Genomic DNA, 24,345 nt, shown 5'->3' on the forward strand with positions numbered 1-24,345 from the left:
GGACTCCTCTCTGCCAGGCTGGATCCATCCCGCGGGGCACAGCACAGCTGGGGCCAATGTAGCCATGTCTCCAGCTGGGAATGGTGCTGACAGCTGCCACCAATTACCTGAGGATTAGAGACAACTCCCTCTCTCTCAGGTAGATCCCCTGGTGCTGCTGCTGGGCTGAGCTTGAGAAGAGGGTGGTGGCTTCACCCTCAATGCTGAGGCCCAGCAGAGTTTGGAAGGGGGTTCCTGATTGCAAGAACCAATTTCTTTGGGTTTGGTCATGCTGCAGGGAGGGAAGGGAGTTGGGGGCTGCAGTGCTGCTCGGTGAGAGCCTGGCCCTGGAGCAGGAACAGAGCCAGGGCTGCCTTGGGGTGGGCTTGGTGCCAGGGGGCTGCACTATGGGCACTTCATTGCCCACTCTGTGCTGGCTCACTCGGGAGTCTGAGGGCACAGCTACAACTCCAAGGTGGCAGGGACACTGTGTCCTAGGAAAGGAAAAATGGGGAATAAGGCGATTGTCAAGGAAAGTCAGCAAAATCATAAATTAACGTGAAAATCAGACAGCAGAAATTTCTTCCAGTTAATGTGAAGGTTAATGTGTCGTTTGAGGGAAAGTGAAGTCTTAACTCTGAGTTGTGCAAATGTGGTGATATTTTAGTGCAGTTACTTTTGAAATAGCTCCCCCACCCCCCATTGCTCCAGCTTCATTGCCTCAAATGATTTAATTCCTTCTGCCTGTGGTGGTTAATTGAAGGTAAAAAATGCTTCCAGCTGGGGCTCTCAGCTCTTTTCCTGGTGCTGTCCAGGGGCAGGGCTGGGAGCAGGAGCAGCCTCCCCAGCAGCTCTGTGCTCCAGCAGGGCCCCCAAAGCTCGTGCTTCTCCTGCTCCAATCTGAAGGGTGAGGCCCTGATGAAGATGCCATCAGCTCAAACCAGAGCTTCCCCCAGTAATGCCCACTGAGGCTTTGCAACCAGGCCCTTCTGTACCTCCAGAACTGGCTGTTGCACGAAGCTGAGGGTGCACGTGCCCCTGGTCCTGTGCTGTGTCCCCTCCTGTGGCCCCATTATTCTTGAGGGCTGGGTGGCTTCAGCCTGTGCCACTGACCCTTAATTGCAGCCCCTCAGGTGGGTGAGTTCACCTGGAGGCACAGGCATGGGGAAAAGCCAAAAGGTGTTTAATCAGCACAGGTCAGAGTTCTGCTCTGGCTTCCCAAAGGCTGAGCTCCTGAAGGGCAGGTAAGGACTCCTGGTTGTGGCAGCTTTGGAACTAGACTGTGGAAAGAGCTCAGAGGTGCTTTGGTGGGTAGAGCAAAGGAGCATCTCTGCAGCCTGGAGGATCAGCCAGAGCTCGCCCAGCAGCAGCACGTGGGGCTCTGCAGGCAACAGCCTCTGCTTCAGCTGCTGGGGTGCTTAGCTGAGAACATTCAGAAATCGAGTTCACTCTTGCACAAGTTTGCAGATCCAAGTCAGGAGGGAGGAGTTAACTTGTGGAAAGAGGGTTACAGTTTAATTAATATTGGTCTGATAAAATAGGAAATTATCTAAAGTAACTGCCAGGCAAATCAATAAAGAAGAATATTTATTTTCTAAGCATATTAAGTGAACAACTCCAAACTCTGAAATGACTGACAGAAAAGCCATTGTATTGATAAATTAATATAAGCATTGGGCACTGTGGCAAAAACTTCTTTTGGTTTCCAAAATGAGGGAATTAGCTTTGCTCTCTCAGAATACACACTGAATTCCAAGTTTTGACAAACGTAATATTATGTGAAGTTTTAGAATAGTTGGTTTTAAACCCACCCATCCCCAGGGTCTTCACCAGAGTCGCTTCAGAGCGATTCCCTCCGCTCACGGCCGCCGCCAGAGGGCGGCAGCGAGCAGCGCACCTGCCGCAGGTGCGGCGTGACCGAGCCTTCGGCACCGGGAACCCCGGGAAGGACCGGGAGCCGCCGGGAGCCGCGGGACTGAGGCATTGTGCCAGCAGCGGGGTAACAGCAGCTCCACCACGGAACACCTGAGAAGCTCTCGTGGACCTTCCAGCAGCTCCTGGGTTTAAAGGTGAGAAACGCAGTAGGAGTGATGGGTAACTGAAGTTTAGTTCAGTCTGCTGAGGTCTAGAAGGGTGACAAAAAGGCCGATGTGTACACAGATCCCCATGGATGAAACAAGGACCCACGGCTTTCACAGCCTGCTCAGCCTCAGCTGTGCGTGTCCCAGCTCTGGGACAAACAGTGAGCCCTTCCCACAGGCAGGGAAAGGGCAGCAGGGGACAAGATGTGGTATTTTGAAAAACTGCTCAGACAACACGTTCAGGACTCTGAATACATTCTTGAACTTTTATTCTCACAGTAGGTAAGCAGTGGATTAAAAAACTCAGCAAAACCAGACCAAAACTAAGTCTCACATCTTCAGAAACAAACATGCACATTTGCATGTCAGATTTGGGTGCTGAACTGTAATTCACATCCTGACAGTGGATACGCAAATGACCAAGGAGGAATTTGGCAGTGGGAGCAAACTGCTGCATGTGTCACCATGGAAAACGTGCAGCAAACACGTTCAGGTGTTGGCAATGCCGAGCAAACACTGGGCCATGGAGAACAAACGCAGTGATAACACAGATTCTGAAACAGTCTAAGCAGAAGAGAAAAATGGGACAGCTTAAAGGAAGCTGTTTGGCACTTCCCAGCAGAGGCTGCTTCAGCCACGTGCAGTATTAATGTTTCTGTACCTGGATTAGATTTTTTTTCCTCATGTACGTCCTGCTTTTGCTTCCACTGAAGCTTAAAAATTCCACTGGTGAATTGTGGAGTGTTAGGGACACTTCATAAATGAGGCAAAACAGAAGCTGCTCTTTTCTAAGATTTGAAGCCAAAGTGGCAGCAAGGAGCAACTGCCAATTATAGAAACCCAACTGCAACTGGCTTTAGCCAAAGAAAAGAAACAACAATTTCAAACGCAGTTCTGTGGTGTCACAGACCCCCATTTCCCCAAAACCATGCTACAATCAGTCTGTGGATCAGATCCCTTACTATAAAAACCGAAAAATCCCATAAAACAGAAATCAAGGATTTCTTAAGTGACAAAACTACATTTTCAGAGGTGATTCCCTGTATGTGCAACATCTGCTCTTGTCAAGGTATGCATCTTTTCTGGGTTCAAAATGTGCAAATTCCATAAATTATACGTTTTCTCCAGTCCGATTCCCTTAATAGTGCTGAAACAAATTCACAGTATAAACTGTCAAGACTCTTCATGCTGTGAATGAATATATATATATATATACATACATATACACACATATATATATACACATATATATATATATATATACACACACACACATATATATATATATATATATAAAAGGTAAAGTGCAATTTGTTGTTTTGTAGAGCCACACACAGGCCCTGTCCTGCAGCGTGTGGTCGCAGCACGTTTTGGGATGGGAAGAACCCATCCCCATCAACAATGTCACCATTCCATGGCAGATGGTTCTGCTCTTCATCGGGCTGCCTGGAATTTGCTACGCAGTGAAGTCTGAGCAAAAGGTTCCTCCTTCAGCCCACCCAGCGTCTGACCCTTGTGGGTTTCCCTTCCTGAACAGCGACAGCAGAGCTGTGGGTTTCACCTAAACAAGGAGCACAGGATGGACACGTGGGAGCTCAGCCCTGGCTCAGCAGCTCCCGCGCAGTCGGGCCCGGGGAGGCGCGCGGAGCTCAGCGTGCCCCGGCCCCGCTCTGCTGCAGCAGCTCCTGCTCGTCGTCCTCGGAGCCCGAGGGGCCCTGGCGCACCTCCTCGTACCACTTGTTGGTCAGGGTCTTCATCTGGATGCGCCCGTCGTGCAGGTCCTGGGGCAAAGCAAAGCACAGAGTCTCACCTGCTGCTGCAGCCCTGTGCCAGGGCGCTGCAGGGCCAGGGCTGGGCACGGCCCTCGGGCAATCACCTGCTCCTGCCCTCCGAGCACGCACTGCCCTCTGCTTCCCAACAGAAAACATTTATCAGGGCTCAGCCAGTAATTATTGCTACAGATGACAGTTCTGGTGAGGGGTGTTTTTACCTGTGTTCTCTAGACAGTCCTGCTCTGTGTGTTTCAACAATCCTAATGCTGTCTGGAGGGCCTGGCTTTGACTCTCCTCCTGGTGCTCCCAGGGACACTGGGAAGCTTGTGGCCAGCCGTGGTGATTCACATGCTTATTTTTCCAGCCTTTGGTTGCAATCTGGATGGCAGCCTGTGCTTTTGGCTACCAACTACGAGTCAGATGCTTACTTTGGTTTCTTGATTCCTTTCTGGTTTTGCAATAAATGACTAGTTTTTGTAGGAAAGTGCTGAAATGGTACTTTTGAAAAGTACAAAACAAGAGGAAAAACAGTACTTTTGAGCAGGCTAGGAAGATGGAATGTGTACTTACACAAAATTATTAACTCCACAGCCAAAATGCTTCCATGGGAAACTGGAAAAACAGTGAATTCTGTGACTAAGGAGCCTCAGATTTCTGAAGCAAGGGAGTGAAAAAGGCACAGTATTTACACCTTGGGGGCACTCAGTGTTAAGTTACTGTCAGGTGTTGTTTTGCATGTACAGCCCCAGAGCCTTGTCTCTGGGAAGTGAGCAGTCTGGAAAGCACAGGGTGCAATGCTGGTGCCTATTTCCAAGATACAAACTGCATTCTGCAGCAACAGCACAGCTCCAGAAGTCACAGGACCACTGACAGCAAGAGGCAGGAACTGCGTGTGACAGCTCTTTAAAAACTCTGCCCGAGTGGCAGCAGCTTTTTCTAGCAGCTGTGACTCCTGATGCCCTTCCCTTCATGGTTCCCTGCACAATTAAAGGCGAGTTCAGCAAATCCCTGCACCAAGTTTAACTGGGGGAGCTCTGAGATGCTCTTCTAATCCAACTTACAGAGCAGCTGCTCATTACAGCTGCTCTCTCCAAGCATGAGCAATACACAGATGTCCCACTGTCCCCACACAAGTCGTGTGGCTGTACGATGAGCCCTGTGTGGTACTGACAACAACCACCTCAACCAGTTTCTCTTCTTCAAGAAAATAAGGAAGACTTACTTCTTGTGTGAGTCTTCTGGTGAAGAAAGGATTCAAATACTCCACATCAAGCCGCATAAACCCTTTGAGGTTCTGGCGTTTTATGTACTGGGCTTCATATTCCTCCTCTGTGAGCTCTGACAAATGCTCGGATTCTATAGTGTTTCCCTAGAAAAATCACAAAGATGGAATAACTGAGAGAAGTGGCAGTCATCCCACCACCTTGCTTCAGCCCCTGCTCTGTGGTCTCCCTTGTCACAACCAGCTGTCATGCTGGAACAACATAGAAATGATTCCATCCCAGCCTTGCAGGGCTTAGGACTGTGAGTCTGTTCAGCCATTGAATCCCAGAGCCACTTAGCTTCCCTTTCCATGCTGAAAGGGAAAAGACCTCTAATGTTCCATGTTTTGTTTTGTCACTATTGCTGAGAACAGGTTTCTACTGTGCAGGTTTTCTCTTGTGAGCTGGACAATGCTTTGATCCAGCAAGCAGCACTGCTGTCATTGTCCCACTGAAAACGAGCCCTGTCAAACACGCCCTGTCCCTGCACTCTGCCTGCACTTCCTCCTATGGACAGTGCAAGGTCATTCTAAAGACTACAACCAACCTCATGCAAAGAGAAAATGTTCTTAAGATCCTCCAGAACAATACCCTGCATATACTCTTCAAGAGTAATATATACTCTGCAAGGTTTAGAGAAAAACAGGAAAAAATGTTCTGTGATACTTTTTATTCTCATCTTTTGCACAAGAGGTTCCAGAGTGGCTTTTGGCTTTGTCAGATCTCTTGCTTTGCCAGAAACTGCTTTAAAATAAAGTCCAGTCAGAGGGGGGCTATTGTTATGACCTTCTCATGGCCTTTGAATTTTTCAAAATAATTTCCATCTGCCTTTTATGATTAATTTCCATCTCACACTGTACCCACTACTTTCCCTCTGTATATGACTCAATCCTCTATCATCTGCTTTATGCTTCTCCAGGGATTACTTTAATTTATACAGATCAACCTGTAATTGGATTGAATTAAGAGAGTATTTCTCCTCCCCTTGTCCAAACACATATTTTGTATAAACACTAACCAAACTCTGTCTTTGGGATATTTTAAAATTTGAATGCTTGGCTTTGTCCTATTACCTTGGTTTTTCTACTGCCTTCATCTTACTTTTTAGTAAAAAATCACGTACTAGTCCTGAAAAATGTCTGAACTGAAAAAAACTCCCCAACCAAACGCCAGTGATGCTGTGAATGAGACCCCAAACAAACCATCTTCTCTGTCTTGCTAAGATTGACGTCCTTCTTGCTCCTCTTGCGTGGTTTGGAGTCCTCGATGTCCACGAGCCTGATGAGGGGCATGGTTCCCCCTCCCAGCAGCAGGATGGTGAAGAGCACGATGATGATGGTCGTGGTGCCGATGAGCTGCCGCTTCTCGATGGGCTCCAGGCCCAGGTGCAGGCTGAGGGCATAGGGAATGGCACCACGTAATCCTCAGGGGAGAGAGCAGGGCAGCAAGGGAGAGTCAACACAGCAGCACCTGAGCACCCAGAGAGCCCAAGAGCAATTCTCCACCCTCAAAAGGGCCTTCCCAACCCTGTGTTGTGCCCATTATCTACCACTTGGCTGCCACCCCAAACCAGCCTGAGCATTTCAGGCACTGCTGTTCAAACCGTGAAGCTGCTGGGCCTAGAGAGACAAGCAGCCTCCATGCAGAAAAGCTCTTGTGGGGCTCACCAGAGCCAAGTCCTCCAGCACAAAGGGGAAAGAGAACATTTCCTTGCACTTGGGTTTCAGAATAGTGCAAATATTTAGCTGAGTTTTGCTCAACCAATGAGAAACCAGTTCCTCCTCGAGTGGGCCGCACAATAAAAGAGATAAAACATTTTTTCTGGTTCTCAGTATTCTGAGCTTTAACTTACCACTAAACCACATGATAAACATCATTTTGGGAGTGATTTTATGATCACGGAAAAAGTTGAGTAGATAGGAAAGTGGAAAAATATTCACTGCTCTACCAAAGAGAACCAGGACCTGAAAAACAGAAATAAAAGCAAAAGACCATTTGGTGTGTTACATCCACAAGGCCCCACTTGCAGCTGGTTTTACAGGGCAAGGGGAATATGCTCTTTTTGCTCACAGGCAGGTCTGCTAAACTGAAACTAAATCAGACCTGTCTCTGATGGAGACCAAGTTGCTTTACTTATAATAAATAAAGGAACCCAGGAGGCATTCCAAGGAGACCAAGAAGTACTTTGGGTAAAAGTGCTCCTCAGTTCAGCTCCTTTAATCATTCCCTTGGTGCAGCAGCCAAGAGGCAATAAGGTATTTCTATTGTCTCCCTGTGGCCCAGTTGCTCAGAAAGGCCAGGTGCCAAACAAACACACATCAGCCTGTTTCTCAACACGTTCTTGGGTATGGCTGTGAAACATACCCCACACTGAAACAACACTTTTGAGAGCAGAAAAGAAAAAAAAGGGGACTATTGATTGAATGGCAAACAATTAACAAACACAGAGAAAACTTTAACTCAGAAAAAGGCAAGGTTTTCTCAGAGCATTGTTTTTAAGCTCCACTACAAACAGACCTTGATAAGGTAAATATCCTAGAATTAGTCAGCAGGATCCTTGAAGGGCTGTGCTGTTTTCCTTTATGAATCACCCCAAAATTACACAATTTGCATCACGCCTGAGAAAGCAGTGCCACCCAGAAGGAAGTGTCACACCTTAGACATACATTAGATAGGGAAGCTGTGTGCAGGGCAGGCAGAGCAGCTCCCTGTGCTGATATCCCTGTCTGGGGAAGCTGTAGATAACAATCCTTCCCTTGAACCCTGCACTGAATGGGCCAGTGTACCCTGCTGTACACAGCTGGAAACGGACCCACAGTGCCCTCCCTGCACTCTGCAAAAGGAACACACTTCTCATGCTGATATTAAACCATTACAATGGCAACAGGTGGGGCCAAGCCCACCTGAAACGTGATCCACAGAGTCACTGCACTAAGGCACGCTGAAATGGGTTTAAAGACAAAAGAATTAGGAAAGGAGTCAGAGAAGTTTTTATAAAAACCTATAAATCATAACAATTATTCTAAAATCTTTTAACAGTAAGGTGTTTCCCCCTCCCCAATACCAAAAATGCATCTAAAACGATATGGAAGAAAGTAAATACCTACTATGCACCAGATGACAAAGGACATTTCAAACTTGTGAGGAAAACTAAAAATTGACAGGCCAAGAAACGCAAAAACACATGTTTCTGAAAAAGAGAAATCACATTTAAATAAACAATTCTAGAAATCACATTTAAATAAACAATTCTAGAAACCTTTTCCACTCCTGTTATTAATTACTACATACAGTACATAAAATGGGATTTCCTGACCAAACCCTGGAGAGCTGCTGGTGCTCACTTAAGGAGTGGTTAAGTTCCCTCTGCAGCAAAGCCACTCCCTGATCACACTGCATCCTCCTGCAAACAATACAGAATTCGTTCATGGCAGCCCCCAGAAATCAGGGACATACTTGTAAGGCAGGCACATGTAATTTCTTCAAAGGTTTGGTTTGCAAAAAGAACTGGAAAGGCTCTAGGACTGAGCTGCTTGTACCACTACTTCCAAAAACCTCCATATGTGAAGCTACTGCTTTTGCAAGTAGCTTTTTATATTAAAAAACATTAAAAAATACCACTCAACCCCATGTCCTAGAACTAAAAACAGACTAGAGGAACACACCAGTCAGAGATCTCTATTTGGCCATCAATCTTATGGCAAATCTTAGCAGGGGCCTGCAGGATGGGAGAGAGATTTACTGCATGTTTTATCCAGCGTGGCAGGAAAGGTGACTTTTGAGTGCCTTGCAGCCTCCACTCTCAGGAATTCTCCTCTTAAAGACAAGGACTGTGGACACACAAGTGCCTGGATGCATATTCACACCTCTGCTGCTGCCAACAGAATCACAGTTCCATGCAAGTGAAATTTTAAAGGATTAATACTAGATTTAATAGCAGGCAGCACCTACCACACATGAAAGCCACAGTTCTGAGTGTCTGCTGCATCAGGATCTGTGTCACTGGGGACAGATTGTGGTGTGTGTAGTGAGACATCACGATGCCAGAGAACAGGATTGCCATGATACCTGTGGGCAAGAACGTGGCAGTCAGCACAAGACTCTGCAAGGATTTACTGCTGAGACCCTCCAGAGTAATCTTCTCACAAGGCAAAACCTGCTTCTCCAGCAATACAAATATTTTAATGCATCTAACCGTGTGGTCAGAAGTCGTTTTGCTCTCACCTGAGAGTGAGATCCCTTCTGCAAGTCCGTAAGGAAGGTAAGCAAAGATAATCATCATCCCAAATTCTAGGGAAGGTGTCTTCCTTAAATCAATGTGCTTTAGTACGTACACACAGAAATGTTATGGAAAAAGTAAATTAAAAAAGAAATCAAAGAAATATTTTGATGTGTTTGTTTCGTTACAAAACAATGATTATGCTTAATGTACTTCTCTACTGAATAGCCAATAAAATCTACATATTGGCCTTCAACTCAAGTATGGAAAGATTAGTAATTTCTTATGAGGGGAATGTTTCTTATAGAAGCTACTGCTGCTAGAAGTCTGTCAGAAGACAGAGCTAGAGACAGAAAAAGATCTCTTATTGATGTGCTCTACAATACTGGTAACAACAGGTAAGTCAAATACTTTTGAGACACAAGTAACTCTAAAGAGCAAACAAGCTGCTTTCCTCTTTGACTTAGTATAATTTAGATATGAGTCAAAGAAATGTTGAACAACTGTCTCCCTCTTTTGTTGTGATGCATGGAATAATTTCAAAGGTTTTGAATTAGGCTGATGAACCAAAAGGGGAAATAAGTCTGTATTTAACCAAACATTCTCTTCCTGCTGTTTACAAGCCAAGTGTTTGGCAGTGTGTCCCAGCTGATACAGGTACAGCTGTACAGCCCAGAGCTCACACAGTGAAGTCAGAGCTAGCACTGAACAAGCCCAAGAAGTAACAAAGGTGCCTGAGCTACAGCTAACAGCCTTCCTGATCTCAGCAGAGCAGCTCCTGGGTTGTTTAGCAACCAATTCATGGACGTGGAAGAGGCAAAATATAACCCAGGGTAAATCCAAACAGAACAGTGTCTGCATTCAGCTGCCTGCACATGATCCACAGGGACAAACGAGCTGGGCTGACTCAAAGGCCCCCGGGAAAAGCAGCTTTTTTTTCTTTTTAATTAACTGTTTTATGTATGTAAAAAAAAGGCCATATGCTTGTTAAAATGGATTGGTATTGAAATGGAATTAATATATTTTGAATTTACAAAACAATTACCATATCTTATAACACTCCAATGCACATAAGCTATTATACAACATTTCAGACCTTAATTATGTTCATAAAAATTTGATGCCACTTTTAATACACTCCCATGCACACAAACATAATACCAAAATAATAGACGTCTAATAAGAAATATCCTCTAAGAAATGCTGGAGAAGATGGAAAGAAAAATACTACTAGGATGTTGCAGTTCACCAATGTATACGTCTGTATCACCAAAATTAAAAAAGGATATTAATGCAGAAATAAGACCAGTAAGCGTGCCAAGTGCTGCAGAGCCAAAGAACATCTTGAGAAAGTATCCCAGTGCCTGTAGAAAGGTTTGCCATCCACTTACATCTGACATATTTTCCCTTGTCAAACCTTCTGCTGTGCTAGATACAATTAAAAGAGAAATAAAAAGAAATGGTTATACATTCTAAGCCTGGATCCAAAAATATCAAACATCTTTTGAGCATAACAACAAAAAAGACTCCCATTTCTTTGTTGCTACCACTCTTAAAAGGCTTTTACTGTGATATGTATAACAAGAGGAATGTCAAAAGACATTAAATCAAGCCTCAGTGTAATCCCCAAAGGGAAACCTAATTCTGCTAAAAATCCAGCACTGCTCCTCTGAAGAATCCCAGAATGGCGTAAGTAGGCTATGGTGATGCCCAGAACTTGAAAACAATGTTCAAACTTCGAGAAGGAAAAGAAAACACATTTTACAGTGCTAAAAACTCATGTGATCCTCTGAGAAGAACAAATGAACAGGAAGAACTCTCATCAAATATTTAGGTGTGGATGAGAGACAAGAAGGTCACTGAAAGAAAACAAAGCAGCTCTTAACAGGAAAGGGGAGAAACCTCTTTGAATTACAGGAATATATCTAATGAAAATTCTGTGCAAAGAACACACAGATTCTAGCTAGTGCTTCTTTTGGCTGCTTTTAGCCTTCAGTATTTTCCCTGAAAGAACAACTGTAATAAAAGCAATTATTCCACTAGAAAATTACTCTGACTTCACTACGTGCTTGGCACAGCTGTTCCCTCTATACATTCACAGTCACATCTTCAGCTTCAGCAATAAGATGAAGACATATCTATCCATTCTTTACTCTGTCAGCCCCAAAGAATCATCATAGGCAAAAGATAAGGATTCTGGAAGTTCCTCTTTGCTGTAGCCCCAACATAAACACAACCCCACTGCATGGACATGCTGTATTGCTCCCCAGCCACAGTGGCACTCTGGGCACCAGCCAATGGCACAGAGACAGAGCAGCTCTGGGAAGGTAAATATTGCTGTGCCTGACAGGTGACACATGGGGCTCCTGCTGCCAGGACCCTTGGATGCAAAGAGAGCTGATAATGAACGGGATTAGAAAGAACCAATTATCTAGGGTCAGTGAGATAAGGCACTGAGGGGACATTTACTGTCCCCTGCCCGTGCAGTTCAGTCATGGATTACTTTTTACACAGAAGCACCATACAGGATTCAGCCTCACACCTGAAACACACCATGTGTTCCAAAGGAAGGTGGAAGAATAACTGTAGACCAAAAAAACTATCAGAAAATTATGTAGAGACTGTTTCCATAAACATGTGTGGCTCCAGTGTACTTACTTGGTCAGGACAATTGAGACTGCATCGTTGAGAATACTCTCTCCAAAAACCAACATGTTAAGCACAGGATCCACATTGAGGGCATTGAAAATGGCAATAGTAGCCACGGGGTCAACTGCAGATATTAAAGAGCCAAATGCAAAACTGGGAGAACACAAAAGAGGAAACTAGATGAAAGAAAAACTTCCATGAAGTAACTTCCATGAAGAACAGTAACAAAGCTCATTTGTGTTACAGTTTCTACACAGTCATAAGAAAGTACTTTCTTTCCAGTCATAAGAACTTGGCCACTTGCCAAGTTCTTGAAAAATTTACATTATTGACACTGAAAAACTTATTCTGTCTTTTAAGAGAGGATGTGGACAAGGAAGTTATACTCTTATCACATATATTAATAATACTAGCTAATCAAGGTTTACAAATCTTAAAGTTTGGTTAAAATACCCAGTATCTCTCTCAAGAAATCACTGAGCACAGAACAGAACAGACTAGAATGCAAAAGAATGAAACATAACACAACACTATTTGGAAATAAGGGTGTAATAAACAGGGTATAGAAGTGTTCCATCTATATCTTAGTTCCATACACAGTGTTGAATCTCAGCAGTCTGAACACTGACCAAAAGAGATGGCCAACTGTAGAGCATTTCCCACCTGCAGCTATCCTGAAGAAAGCTTTATTCCATATACTACACCATTTCCCCAAGAGCTTACCTGTCTGTCATGTTGAGTTTATAAATTACATCAGCCTGAAAGAATGGGTAGAACATAATCACAATTAACTGCAGTGTTCTTCTTTCTTAAAAAACAAACTATTCATCAAATCCTGAGTTCATCATGAAGAAAAATTCACAGTAGTGATGTGGTCCAGTTTAACACTGCCCTCCCACTGTAATCTGCTGCTACAATTCTGTTCACCCAAGATCAGGGGACTGGAGCAGAGTCAGGTGAGCAGAGTAACCAAGACATTCAGAGGAGGAGAAATCTAAGTGGCAAAGAGGTAAGTATACAATGCTTGGCCTTCCAGAATGAAGTCCGAGAGGAAAGATAAATATCTGTGTCTACATGTAACCAATGGGAAACACCACAGAAGCAAAAACAAAAAAAAAAATTAATATTGTAGAGTATAAGATGGCTCTAGAGAACACAGGTTTTGGAACAGCCTTCCAACAGGAAGATTGTGAAAGTTAGAAAAAAGTAAAACTAGAGTCTTAATTGCTTTTCCCACGACACACGCTGTGTCACAGAGTGGCTCAGGTGGAAGGGACCCCTGAGGTCACCTACCCCACCCCTCCAGCTGCACAGGGCCCTTGGAACACCAGGACTGTGTTACCCAGGATTGTGTTCAGAGAGCTTTTGAGTACTTCCAGGGAGGGAGACGCCACGGCCTCTCCAGCAATATCCAAGGAAGGGGGTGTGCAACACTGCCTTTGTGAGAGCAGAGAACTGCACTTTGTGCCCAGGAATTCACCTTCACTCTGTTTGTCTGCTCTTGAAAAAGGGACTTTCAAACAACAAGCCAGATAAACTTAAGTGCTTCAAAGCAGAAAGTCTTACCCGGCCCAGGAAATAGATTCCTCCACCTACAATGAAAGCTGATATTGCAGTGCCAAATACTGAGAACAGAATGATGGAACCAATGTTCTGAAAAAAATTACCCTGGAACACAGTAATAAAATAAGTAAATTAGTACAAATGGCCTGAGGGAAAACTCATGTTTGGGTTTCCATTTAATTAGATCCGAACTCACAACTGGGTTTCCCATCACAAAGGCTCAGTTTGGTTCCAGGCACTCCAGGACACACATCCACACCATCTGCCTAGAGACACTGCTGCTCTCCTGAGGACAACAGCAACTCCTCTGAATCCCAGGACTGATTCCCTGGCTGGCACCATAGCAAGAACCCAATCCTCAGGCAAACAGCTGGATATTCACCAGCATTTAAGACATATTTCCCACCTGGCAGAAGTGTAAGTTAATCCCTCTGCTGGAGACAGGGCATTGAAAAAGGCTTGTACACTTCCCAGTTGCTAGTCCATTCCTTGTGATTTTGTATGAGAAGGCCCCCAGTGTTGGTAGCAGCCCCTGGTACCACCATGGCCACTGTTCCCTCCCTCTCCTGCAGCACAGCTGGAGCAGAGGGGCTGCACAAGGGAGCACCAAAGCCCCTCGGCCAGGAGGAGAGCTGTAAGAAATGCCCATGGCAACACGGGCCCCCAGGCAAGGGTCACAACCTTACACACACCTTCCTCTTCTTCAGCTGTGGAGTGACTCCACCTTTCCCACTTCTCTTTCACAGCAGCCCTTGTACAGCTCTGGTGAGGTAAGAACCTCTCCAGCCAAGGAAAACCTTGTCTGTGCTGCACCCCACACCTTGCCAGCACTCAGTTATCAGCAACAAGCTACACTCTCTGCACTCTGGGTTGAAGAGGTTTAAATTTTGCACTCTCAATTCCCTAATGATTAATATAATGGAATTTATTGCAATTGTGCTAAGCTTCATGGAGATAACTAAAAGCAGAATCTGTTCCAAACAAAACATCCAAAATGAGTGTCTGGCAGGGACTGACCTTGTGCAGTGAATATCCAGATTCAAATATAATAGGTGGAAGCAAAAGCAGAAAAAACATATTTGGACGAAACATTTCTTCTTCCTGAAAAAAAAAAAAATCATTATAATTTCAGGGATATCATCATTGTTGAAATAACATCAAATCTTCCAAAAGAAAAGCTATTAAAAAATAGAGATGGAAAATGAGAAATCTTTCTCCCTTCTTATCATGACTGAAGAACAGTAGACTATTCCAGGGCTGCTACTTCTATTGTTCTTTTTCAACCCAGTGATAGAAAATTAGGAGTTACTTATTTTAAATTACTGTCTCCAAAAATGCTGCACAAAACCTAGTTATTTATGGTAAAGGAAAAATCTTCCAGTTTCCACAAAGAGTATTCCCATTTTATCTGAGAGTCTGGAAATCTGTAAGGACTGCCAAGGAACAGTGACCTCTAGGCCACTGTTTGAACAGAACAGGTTAACTGGGACCAAGCAGCTTCACTGGAAAACTCATCACCTGACAAGAAAATCACATCATCAGCCCAGTGCCCCTGCAGGTGACCAGGCTCAGGTGACACACCACCTGAGGGGCCTGAGGCTCCATTCTTCTCAGCAAATGTAATTTCTGCCTGAATTGAATGGTACTATTCTGATGGTTCCTTTTTGTCAGCACAGTGATATAAATGGAACCCACCATGAGGTAAGATGCTATTTTTTTGTGCCCTCAGCCTTTGTCACTTATCTCATCCCCTGGCTAACACTGCTCATGCTGTACCCCCAGCCTGGCACCCTGGTTTTTCTGCTGGCAGAGCAGGCACAGAAGGCAAATGAATCCCAGCTGAGGGGCCAGCCTCTTTACCCACCTGTCTCCTTCCTCCTGGTGCCCCCAGAGCTGTCACCTCCGCAAGCACCAGTGAACTTGTTCAAAGCCAGGGTGAACAGCTGATGGACTGTTCTGTTCTCACACCAGCTTCCAAAACAGAGGTACTCATCTCTTTGAAGTCTCATTCCTGCCTGCACCAGTGATAACCATCTTAAAGGATCTGGGGGGCTAGCAAACAAAACTCATCCTTTGGGCTGAAACGCTCAGCCCGTGGGTGTGCACGCACAGCCCTGGGAGGGGATGGCTGACACTGCCTGCTCCTGTCAGCACAGCACCTGCACCTCAGCAGGCCCACAGAGCCCAGCCTGCACTCCATAAAAACCCAAAACAGAGCTGGACAAGGAACTGAGGACAATGGAAAGGAAGGGCTGTGTTTGTGCTGCATGGAAGCAGAGGAAATTAAACCATCAGCTGTGCTAGCCAAGAACTGCCAGCAAGCACAAGGTCTTAGTGCCGAACCCGAATGAACACTTGGTAAGGTGTGATCACTAGAAATCACATGGCAAAGTTTTCAGGGCAGGGATATGGTCCATGATTTGCTTTGTACAGGGATATAGCCTGCAGTTAAATAGTTCATTTTTTATCTTATCAGATAAACAAAAAGTATTTAATAAACCTAGAACCCTTTATAACCATGTAATAAAGTCCATAATCATTGATCTAACATTACAACAGCCTATGTTAAAACCTAAGCTTTATTACAGTGAAAATAACTCAAATAAAAAAATAATAATGTGATATCTGTGGCCTTCCACCCTGGCTGACAACACAAACAAGCACAGCTCCCCAGTGCCTCCCAAGATGTGACCAACACTTCCCAGAAAACCCCCACGTAATTCATCAGTTGTGATCAGTATTTGCTGTGTTTAGAGAACAAGTGCTCCAGTCAGAGCATGAAGCTTTCTTTTTCCTTCTTACATGCATGATCTTACTCAGATTATTTTATTTAATCCATAAGAAACTAATTTAAAACGCTGATGTTGTGATTTAACTGATTTTCAACTTTAAGTCAAATCCAGCTGACACAAACCATGAATGAAAAAGCACTAACTACTGCAGCCCCCACTGCTTCTAATGACTTCATATGTAAAAATGAAACATTTCAACACAACTGCTGAGCTGTGTAATTGTTTCAGCAAGTGTACACAGAAGCAGCGTAGTTAGCTGACAAAAAAACAAAGTATAATAAGTATTTCAAAAGCTACATCAGATTTAAAATCTGTGCATTTTAATGTATTTCAACTAAGGAAATCTTAGAAAAAAAGATCTTCCTTTAGGGCAATAACTGCCAAGAAAGATAAAATTGCAAGCTAGGATTAAAATTCACTACTCAGATCAAGACGTTCAGCTGGCTGATATAAATTCTGTTTAGAACTGGCAATTCAAATCATTGTGACTTCAATCAGTTCACTGATCTAATAAATTGTTCAGTGCTGTGAAACAAAATCATAGTTTAAATGCTGCAAGATTTTAAATTAGAGCAGGAATAGTGAAGAGGAATGTGGATAAACAGTAGGAGAATCCTTGCTTTGCTGGAGACTTCAGCTCTTGGAGAAACTTCTGCCAGGACTTGCCCTCTAAAACATCAAGTATTACAAAGCCTTTTTCGTAAGATTTAGGGATTTTTCTACAATTAAAAATTAATTGTTACAACTATACCTTCCAGTTGGCCAGCTTTTGAGCCTCTATGATTTTTATAAAAGCTCCCATAAGGATACCTAGGAGAGAATAAGAAAACATTCTGAAATAGCAACAAAATGTGTCACTGTTTATCAGCTCTCCAAGTTTTAGAAGTGAAAACAAGGCAAAACATAGTGCAGCAAGTTAGTTTCATTCCTAAACCATGAAAATACTGAGTGGTTCTGGGTTTAATCCCCAAATACCCAGTCTCCACTACATTACATAACTGCAGTGTTTCCCTGCACAACAGATTGTCTCTTGGGATATCCCAGCTCCAAACTGACCTACTGAGAGTGTGATGCTCACTGGCTCAGAAAGATAACAGGCTTATCTACTCAAAAACACTTCTCATCTAAGCTGCACTCAAATGAAATTTCTCCTTTCTTGCTGAAGAATCAGGAAGTTATGAGTTAAGTATCTGTGCTTCATGTCACTTCAATATTATTTGCAGTTAAAGCAGCTTAAATGAAATCAGTCTTCTCCACAGAAGTGAATTTTGTTTGAATGAAATCATAGCACTTTCTGGCAATGAAGAAGGCAACAAACTCTGATCAGGGTGGAGATCCTGTCAGAACTATTTTCCAAATGAATTACACACTGTTTAAGTCATGTAGAAATAATGTGAATACAGAAGACAGAATTTTATCAAGGCTGCTGCAAACTCAGTGGTTAAAGGTTATAGCACTCTTTCCTCCCATACATCTTCAAACATAAAACTAACAAGACTTCTTCTGGAAGTCACAAAGATAACTCATGAACTGTCATTAATTGTTTTCAAGTAGTTATAGGGAACTTGTCTTCAACCAGATTTCAGATCTGTGCTTCTGCATGGTTGTGTTTTATAATTTACAGAATGGAGACTTCACAGTCAAACACTGGAACAGAAGCCAAATACTCCAAATGAAAGGTACAGAGTGTCTGAGAAGCCTGAAGTATGCTTTCCTGTAACTCATGTTAAGTGTGCTTTTCTGTAACTCATGAGACCTCCTCTCATGCTGTAGCTAACAAAAGAGTCTCACAAACAGAATCACATGGATTACTGCTGATGGATGTGTCACACACACAAAGCCAGGAGGCCTAAGCCTTCCTTTATACAAAAATCTGGGAAGGCATCCATCCCAGAGGGGAGAAATCATTGTTCCATGAAATGGTTCCTATGGAAAGGAAGAGGAAAACATAAATGAAGGAACATCAAAGGTCTGCTGTTTTCTGAAGGACAGAATGCAGATACAGCCACTCACATGCCACATGCATTTACAAACTACTCTTTCTTTATTACTAAATGAATGAATGCAGGTTTAGATCAGCTGTTTCCATTAAATCAGGCAGGTCAGTTTTGTCAAGGGGCTAATTAAAAGAGTAAGTCAGTCTGTAACAGTTAATCTACACCTCATTTTTTGGAAAATTTTACAGGCATTTTCTTATTGCAACCAACCTTTACTTTTCTCAAGAACACACTAAAACTCAGTAACAAATCAAAGAGAAAAAACATTTCTGGAAACTATTTTTACCAACAAAATTCCAGCAACTGTAAGGATGAGGATCAAAATCCAGCCTCAGAGAATGCACTCACACCCTGTCCACCAGGAGAGACACACCCTCTAGAAAACATAAGCCAGAAGCTTCTGAGCAGCTTAGACAATGGGAGGAAAAACACTTGTGAAAATCATATCTCTCTTCTCTGCTGCCACTTTTATTAGCCTTCGATGACTTCCTGAGAGGATTTGCTAAATTTACAAGTCAGAACAGGACACACCCCACTTCTGGCACTGCTGGCAAAACTGGATACTTGAAACTGTGCAGAGCATTACCAGGACCAGAGGGTCACTGAGCTGGCAGCTGCAGGGCCCACACAGGTGCTGTACTCCCACCAGGGCTGAGAGTACTGCAAATATGCCTGTGCCTACAAACGAGCTCCACAAGGCTGAAGTGACACAGGACATCAGCTACCTGGGCTGCTCCTGGCTGTGACACCCTGCTGACTCACAGGAATTGCATCTGCTGCTATCCTGTCACCTCACTGGGGACAGACTGCTGTGGTCCACCCCAAAGCCCATCTGAGCTGTGTGTTCCTGCACAGCCTCTGACCAGAACACAAGAGATGCAGCACTGCTCCTCCTGACCCACCCTGAGTAGCAGTGGCAGCCCTGGCAAGGAGCTTTCCTGTTTCTTGAACAGGATTTTGTTGGGGCTCCCAGGAGCACAGCACACACCAATACTCAATCCAACAGCTAAAACCCTTCTCCAGCAGCTGAGATGCCAGTGACAAGAAACAGAAAGAGGAGAATGTCTGTGCCTCTGCTGCTCTGCACAGCTCAGCAGGAGCAGGGACACAAGCTGGCCTGCTCTGCACTGCCCAGGATACACAGAATGATTGCAAAAAAATCCAAAACTATGCCAGCAAGAGCAATCGCTGTACTGCTGCATTTTATATTGGGGATTATATTTAAATTTAGATTAGCTATTTAACCGCCATGGTAACTAACCTGATCTGAAGCCAAATCGACACCCTGTACTTGGGTTTTTGTGTACAAAGGAGAAGGATACTGAAGGGACAGTGAAGTCCTTTTGGCACCTTTCAGGACACTGGGAGATACATTCACAAGACATCTCACCTGTCCACAGCAATAATGTAAGGAGGGAAGGAAAGAGAAGTGTGTCAACAGTGAACCCAGCACTGGGTGGTTCCTGTGAGGATGACAAAGTGAGTCAGGATGAGCTGCAGCAGCTCTGACCCGTGTCAGGCACAGAACTATAAAGGCACAAAAGTCTGATGGATGATGCTGCTATGAAGATGAGGGGTGTGGGCAACACCCAGCCCTAGGACAGAACCCTCACCCACCTGTTTGTTTTTCTGTTGAACAGAAATACTGAAACTCACTTAGGCCTTTGCAAGTAAATGCTGCTTGAAGCCCCAAAATCTACTATGTGAGAAACATGATGTGGTCTCCAGAACACACAGTTATCTAGAAATCCAGGGAGTCACACTGCTGGAAAACATGCTTCTCTTTCTGCCAAGTAATAGCTCTAAGCTTTTCTCAATCTAGCACTTGAGATGCAAGGAGATCCCTGCTTTCCAGGAATCATAACTTACTGACAAGCACCAAGAAGCTCACTTGCTCCAATTGAGGAACTGTGTAAAAATACAGTTAAGAAATATCAGAGAAGGTACCAGCCTGGCCCAAAACCTACCTGCTCAAACAATAATATAATCCTTTGAGCTGCCTCAGGATTATAACTAAGCATCTTTGTCTTCTTGTTGCATTTTTAGAACAACTGTCAGTGAAAGTATCACCACCAAGGGAAGCAAAAATATCACAGAATCCTGCAGACAAGTCACAGCTGAAAAACTGGGGCTGGGAACACTCAGACCACGTTCTTTAAATCAGACAGAAGTAAAGAAAATAATGAATGTATTTTGCCTGACTTGCTCCTCAATTACATGTTTATAAGTCAGGAGCAAGAGCATATAAATAAATTAAATTACCCTGGCATAAAACTATAGGCTCAGAAATACTCCAAATTTATTCCAAATTAAGTACACACTTGATCTCCATGAAGGGTGACAGTCTTGTAACTCTAGCCATAGGAAGAGCTCTTGTCATGGTACTGCTGGGACAGCTAAGGATCTGGCAGTCCAGGTGAGTTTTTGGGATAGTTGCAGTCCCCAGCTACATTAAAATCCCACACTCAGACACAAATCTGCCAACACCAATATAAACACATGTACCAGCTCAAAGGGAAGGCTGGAGCCTCATGACCAGGGAGTGTTGCACATCTTGTCCTACCCTGAGGATGCAAACCAGAGGAAGATGCCAAAGTACTCGGGCAGTGACATCCCTACAGGTGTCATTTTCCTGGGCCAGTCTCTGCGTGTATGCTCATTTCTTTATTTCTTCCATCCATTCAACTCTGAGAACTCCTAGTTTTCTTCGCTGCATCCAGTGTGCTGTATCTTTCTAGTGATGGCTAACACACAGCAGAGCATTATCTCAAGTGCACACTACTGACAGTCCCTGGATAAAATCCAACATACAAATGTCATGGCTACTCACCTAAGGAAACAACAGCCACGCTCTCTGGTAAAAAATGAAGCCGGTATTCTATCAGTAAATGCACCAATATGATGCAAATAGCTGTGAAGGGAAAAAAATGGAGATTCAGGAGTGTTGAAAAAGAGTAAAATATACTTTTAAGTAGTATTTTAAAATACACAAGCAAACTTATAATGATTTAGTAGACTTCACTTTGACAATAAACCAAGAAGCACCAGTGTAAGCAGTGGCTTCCACCACCGCAAATGTTCTAAACCCCTGTACCTGTGCAAAATCCCACTTCTCAGAGAACCAGAGAAGAAATAAACCATTTTGAGTTGGCCTATGTTCTCAGATACAGACTACAGTTAACAGAGATTAACAGACTTTCAGTTCATCATTCACCTATAACAAGAAGGCTAAAAAAAATCGTCATGCCACTAGACTGTTCCTCTTGCTGTGCCTGGACTCCAGTCTGAACTGGAAGGATGGGCTTGGGAGGTGTAGGTGCCACCAACTTGGTAGTAGCAGCCAGCATAGTGTGGAGGGTGGCATTGATGACTTCGTGGGTGGCGTTTGCAGACCTGTCAGGATAATACAATATGTGATTATACTGGATGGGAGCAGCACGACAGAGCCCAGCACAGACATGCACACAGCAACCCTTCGCCAGATCACACGGAACTCGCCCCGGTGACCAACGCCTCACGGTGCGTTTTAAAAGCAGTGCCGTGAGACAAACACGGGGAGCTCCTGCTCCCGGAGCTGGCTATTGCTGAGCGCCTCACGCAGCGCAGCGCCCACCCCGCGGCGCAGCCAGAGCCCGACCCGAGGGCATGACCGCGCACCCGGCTGGGCACGGCGACAACCGCGCTGCCGGCCCCGCCGCCTCCGGCACCGAGCGCTCGGCACCGCGCGGGGCCCTCGGGCCGCCCGCACCGCACCGCACGGCACCGCGAGCCGCCGCTGAGGGGACGGGCACCCCCGGCAGGCATGGCACAGCACAGCCCTCCCGTGCCCCGCAGCGCGACCGATCCCGGCCGGCACGCCGCGGAATGAAACGGAACGGCGCGGCACGGCACGGCGCGGCACGACCGTGGCCCGCAGCCCCGGGCCGCCCCCGTCGCCCCGCACTCACTCCGCCATCTTGCCGGGCTCACGCTCCCACGGCGCCCCGCGCGCCGCCGCTTCCGGCGCTCGGGCGGGCACGTCCGGCCGCGCGCGGCGGCGGCGGAACGGCCGAGGGGGCGGCTGCGGGCGCGCGCCACCGGCGGCGCGCGCTGGGCACGGCGCCGTTCCCGCTCCGCGCGCGCCGGGGCGGCAGCGCCTGGGGTGCCCCGTGCCGGCGGGGGCAGCGGCTGCAGTGCCGCCATCGCTCCCTGTCCCTCAGAGCCGCCATCGCTCCCTGTCCCCAGAGCAGAGCCATCGCTCCCTGTCCCTCAGAGCCACCATCGCTCCCTGTCCCCAGAGCCGCCATCGTGCCCTGTCCCTCAGAGCCACCATCACACCCCATCCCCACAGCCGCCATTGTGTCCTGTCCCTCAGAGTTGCCCTCATGTTCTGTCCCCAGAGCCACCATTGCTCCTTGTCCCCACAGCTGCCATCCTGTCCTGTCCCTCAGAGCCACCACTGCGGTCACAGTGGCACAGGCCGGCTCTGAGGCGCTCTGGACACCAGGGTGAAATGCCTGCCAAGTGTCACACCAGGCCTGCTCTGCGGTGCGCGGGGCAGAAGTGGATCCTGGTTCCGATCAGACACGTTCCCCTGCCGGAACCCTTCTCGCTGGCTGAGCTGACCTGGGCACGGCACAGCTGGCCCCGGCTCCCACCTCCAGCCACAGCCTGGCCCTACAGCAGCAGCGAAGCCTCAGGCACATCCCACTGAGCTGAATCAGAAGGCCACTGCCTCAAAAACAGCATAAAAATGCACTTGAATTAAAATAGCAGTGAGTAATTAACTAGCGATTTTAATCAGTAAATTAGAATAAAATTTAGGCCAGCTTTATCTGGTTTAAGTTCAAATGCCCTCCTGGCCCAGGTTGCTGCTGGGGTTGGGTCTCTAAAGTCTCCTGTGCATCCTGGAAAATAATGCTAATTAACACCTTTCTGCTTATAAAGTCAGTTGAGGATATCCATCCATCCATCCATCCATCCATCCATCCATCCATCCATCCATCCATCCATCCATCCATCCATCCATCCATCCATCCATCCATTCGTCTGTCCATCTGTGATTCCAGTGCAAGTTCAAGTTGCTGGGCTGACAGGGACATGGGACAGAGTATCACAGCATCACATGCATTTCTTTGATTTCTGGTCTGACTTGCTCAGGAAATAAAAGGGGAGCTGTACAAACACACTTATTGAGTACCTCAATTTTAAAGGCCCTCTGAAATATCAGCTGTGACCTTAATCAAATAAAATTTCAGATTTATGACACTGGCACTCATTTACTTAAAAGTGAAAGCCGCCTGAATAGGTATGAACATGCCTGAATTTTAAAACCAGTGACTAGGACAGTAGTTGTTTTTCTCTGTGTTACTGGCAGGGCAGAGCTGGAGAACGTCTGGTTTCATGTTGACAGACTGAACCTAGACCTCCTTTTCTCATCTGATGTGGTTTTGTTGTGACCTACTTAGATAGTCTTACCACAGTTCTGACCAAGGGGTTTTTTCCACACTGGCTAATTTCCGATGATCTGCAGTTTGCTAATCCCGTCTGCTTTAACTCATTCCTTACAACCCAGGAGCACTGGGGACAGAGTGCGTGGCTTCGGCCGAGGCGCAGCTCTTGGGGTGACTCAGAGCTCACAGGTGCCAGTGGAAAACGAGACTGGCGCTTTGCAAAGTGGTGCAAGCTGATTTCCAGAGTGATGTGCACATCTCCCTCCACTTGGAAACAGTGAGACTGCAGGCCTCCAACACATCAGAAACAGGCACTTCTGCTTTTTGATCTCAGTTTTCATTATATGCTGGAGTAGAGATTTTGAGCAACACTTCATCCATAAATAATGAAGCTTGATCTAGAATGAGATGCACTTAAGCTGATGAAACACAGGAAATTTCCTTGTGAATACTGTCTTCCTTTTTTCTGTGAAGACTAAAACTCAGAGTTTGCCAAGGATGGCTGGAAGTAGCTGGCCACTGAAAGGTGAATCATCAGTGTTTCCCTTGAGAATGCCTCTAGGAAGAAATTAGTCTTCTGCAAACTTGCATTGTCTTAG

The 24,345-nt window shown here is 45.4% G+C and overlaps 1 protein-coding gene across 2 annotated transcripts; it reads right to left on the minus strand.

Annotated features, from left to right (window-relative positions):
* Positions 1 to 2,298: 2,298 nt before the first annotated feature.
* On the minus strand, positions 2,299 to 22,342 carry SLC9A8 (solute carrier family 9 member A8). 2 transcript variants are annotated; one of them, XM_059862489.1, is made up of 16 exons: positions 22,262 to 22,342; positions 21,529 to 21,707; positions 21,145 to 21,225; positions 17,069 to 17,127; positions 14,543 to 14,626; positions 13,529 to 13,630; positions 12,686 to 12,720; positions 11,972 to 12,115; positions 10,603 to 10,741; positions 9,319 to 9,424; positions 9,046 to 9,162; positions 8,202 to 8,284; positions 6,947 to 7,058; positions 6,297 to 6,517; positions 5,055 to 5,201; positions 2,299 to 3,841 (listed from the first exon to the last, which is right to left on the minus strand). In XM_059862489.1, exons 1-16 carry the CDS (start codon positions 22,267 to 22,269, stop codon positions 3,710 to 3,712), a joined length of 1,749 nt encoding a protein of 582 aa, XP_059718472.1. In that variant the 5' UTR covers positions 22,270 to 22,342; the 3' UTR covers positions 2,299 to 3,709. The 2 variants fall into 2 exon arrangements, with proteins under 2 accessions (XP_059718472.1, XP_059718473.1); XM_059862490.1 differs by lacking the exons at positions 17,069 to 17,127; positions 21,529 to 21,707; positions 22,262 to 22,342 and having other exon boundaries at positions 21,145 to 21,207.
* Positions 22,343 to 24,345: the final 2,003 nt, after the last annotated feature.

The sequence above is a fragment of the Haemorhous mexicanus genome, chromosome 18 (assembly GCF_027477595.1).
Source record: "Haemorhous mexicanus isolate bHaeMex1 chromosome 18, bHaeMex1.pri, whole genome shotgun sequence".
NCBI lineage: Eukaryota > Metazoa > Chordata > Aves > Passeriformes > Fringillidae > Haemorhous > Haemorhous mexicanus.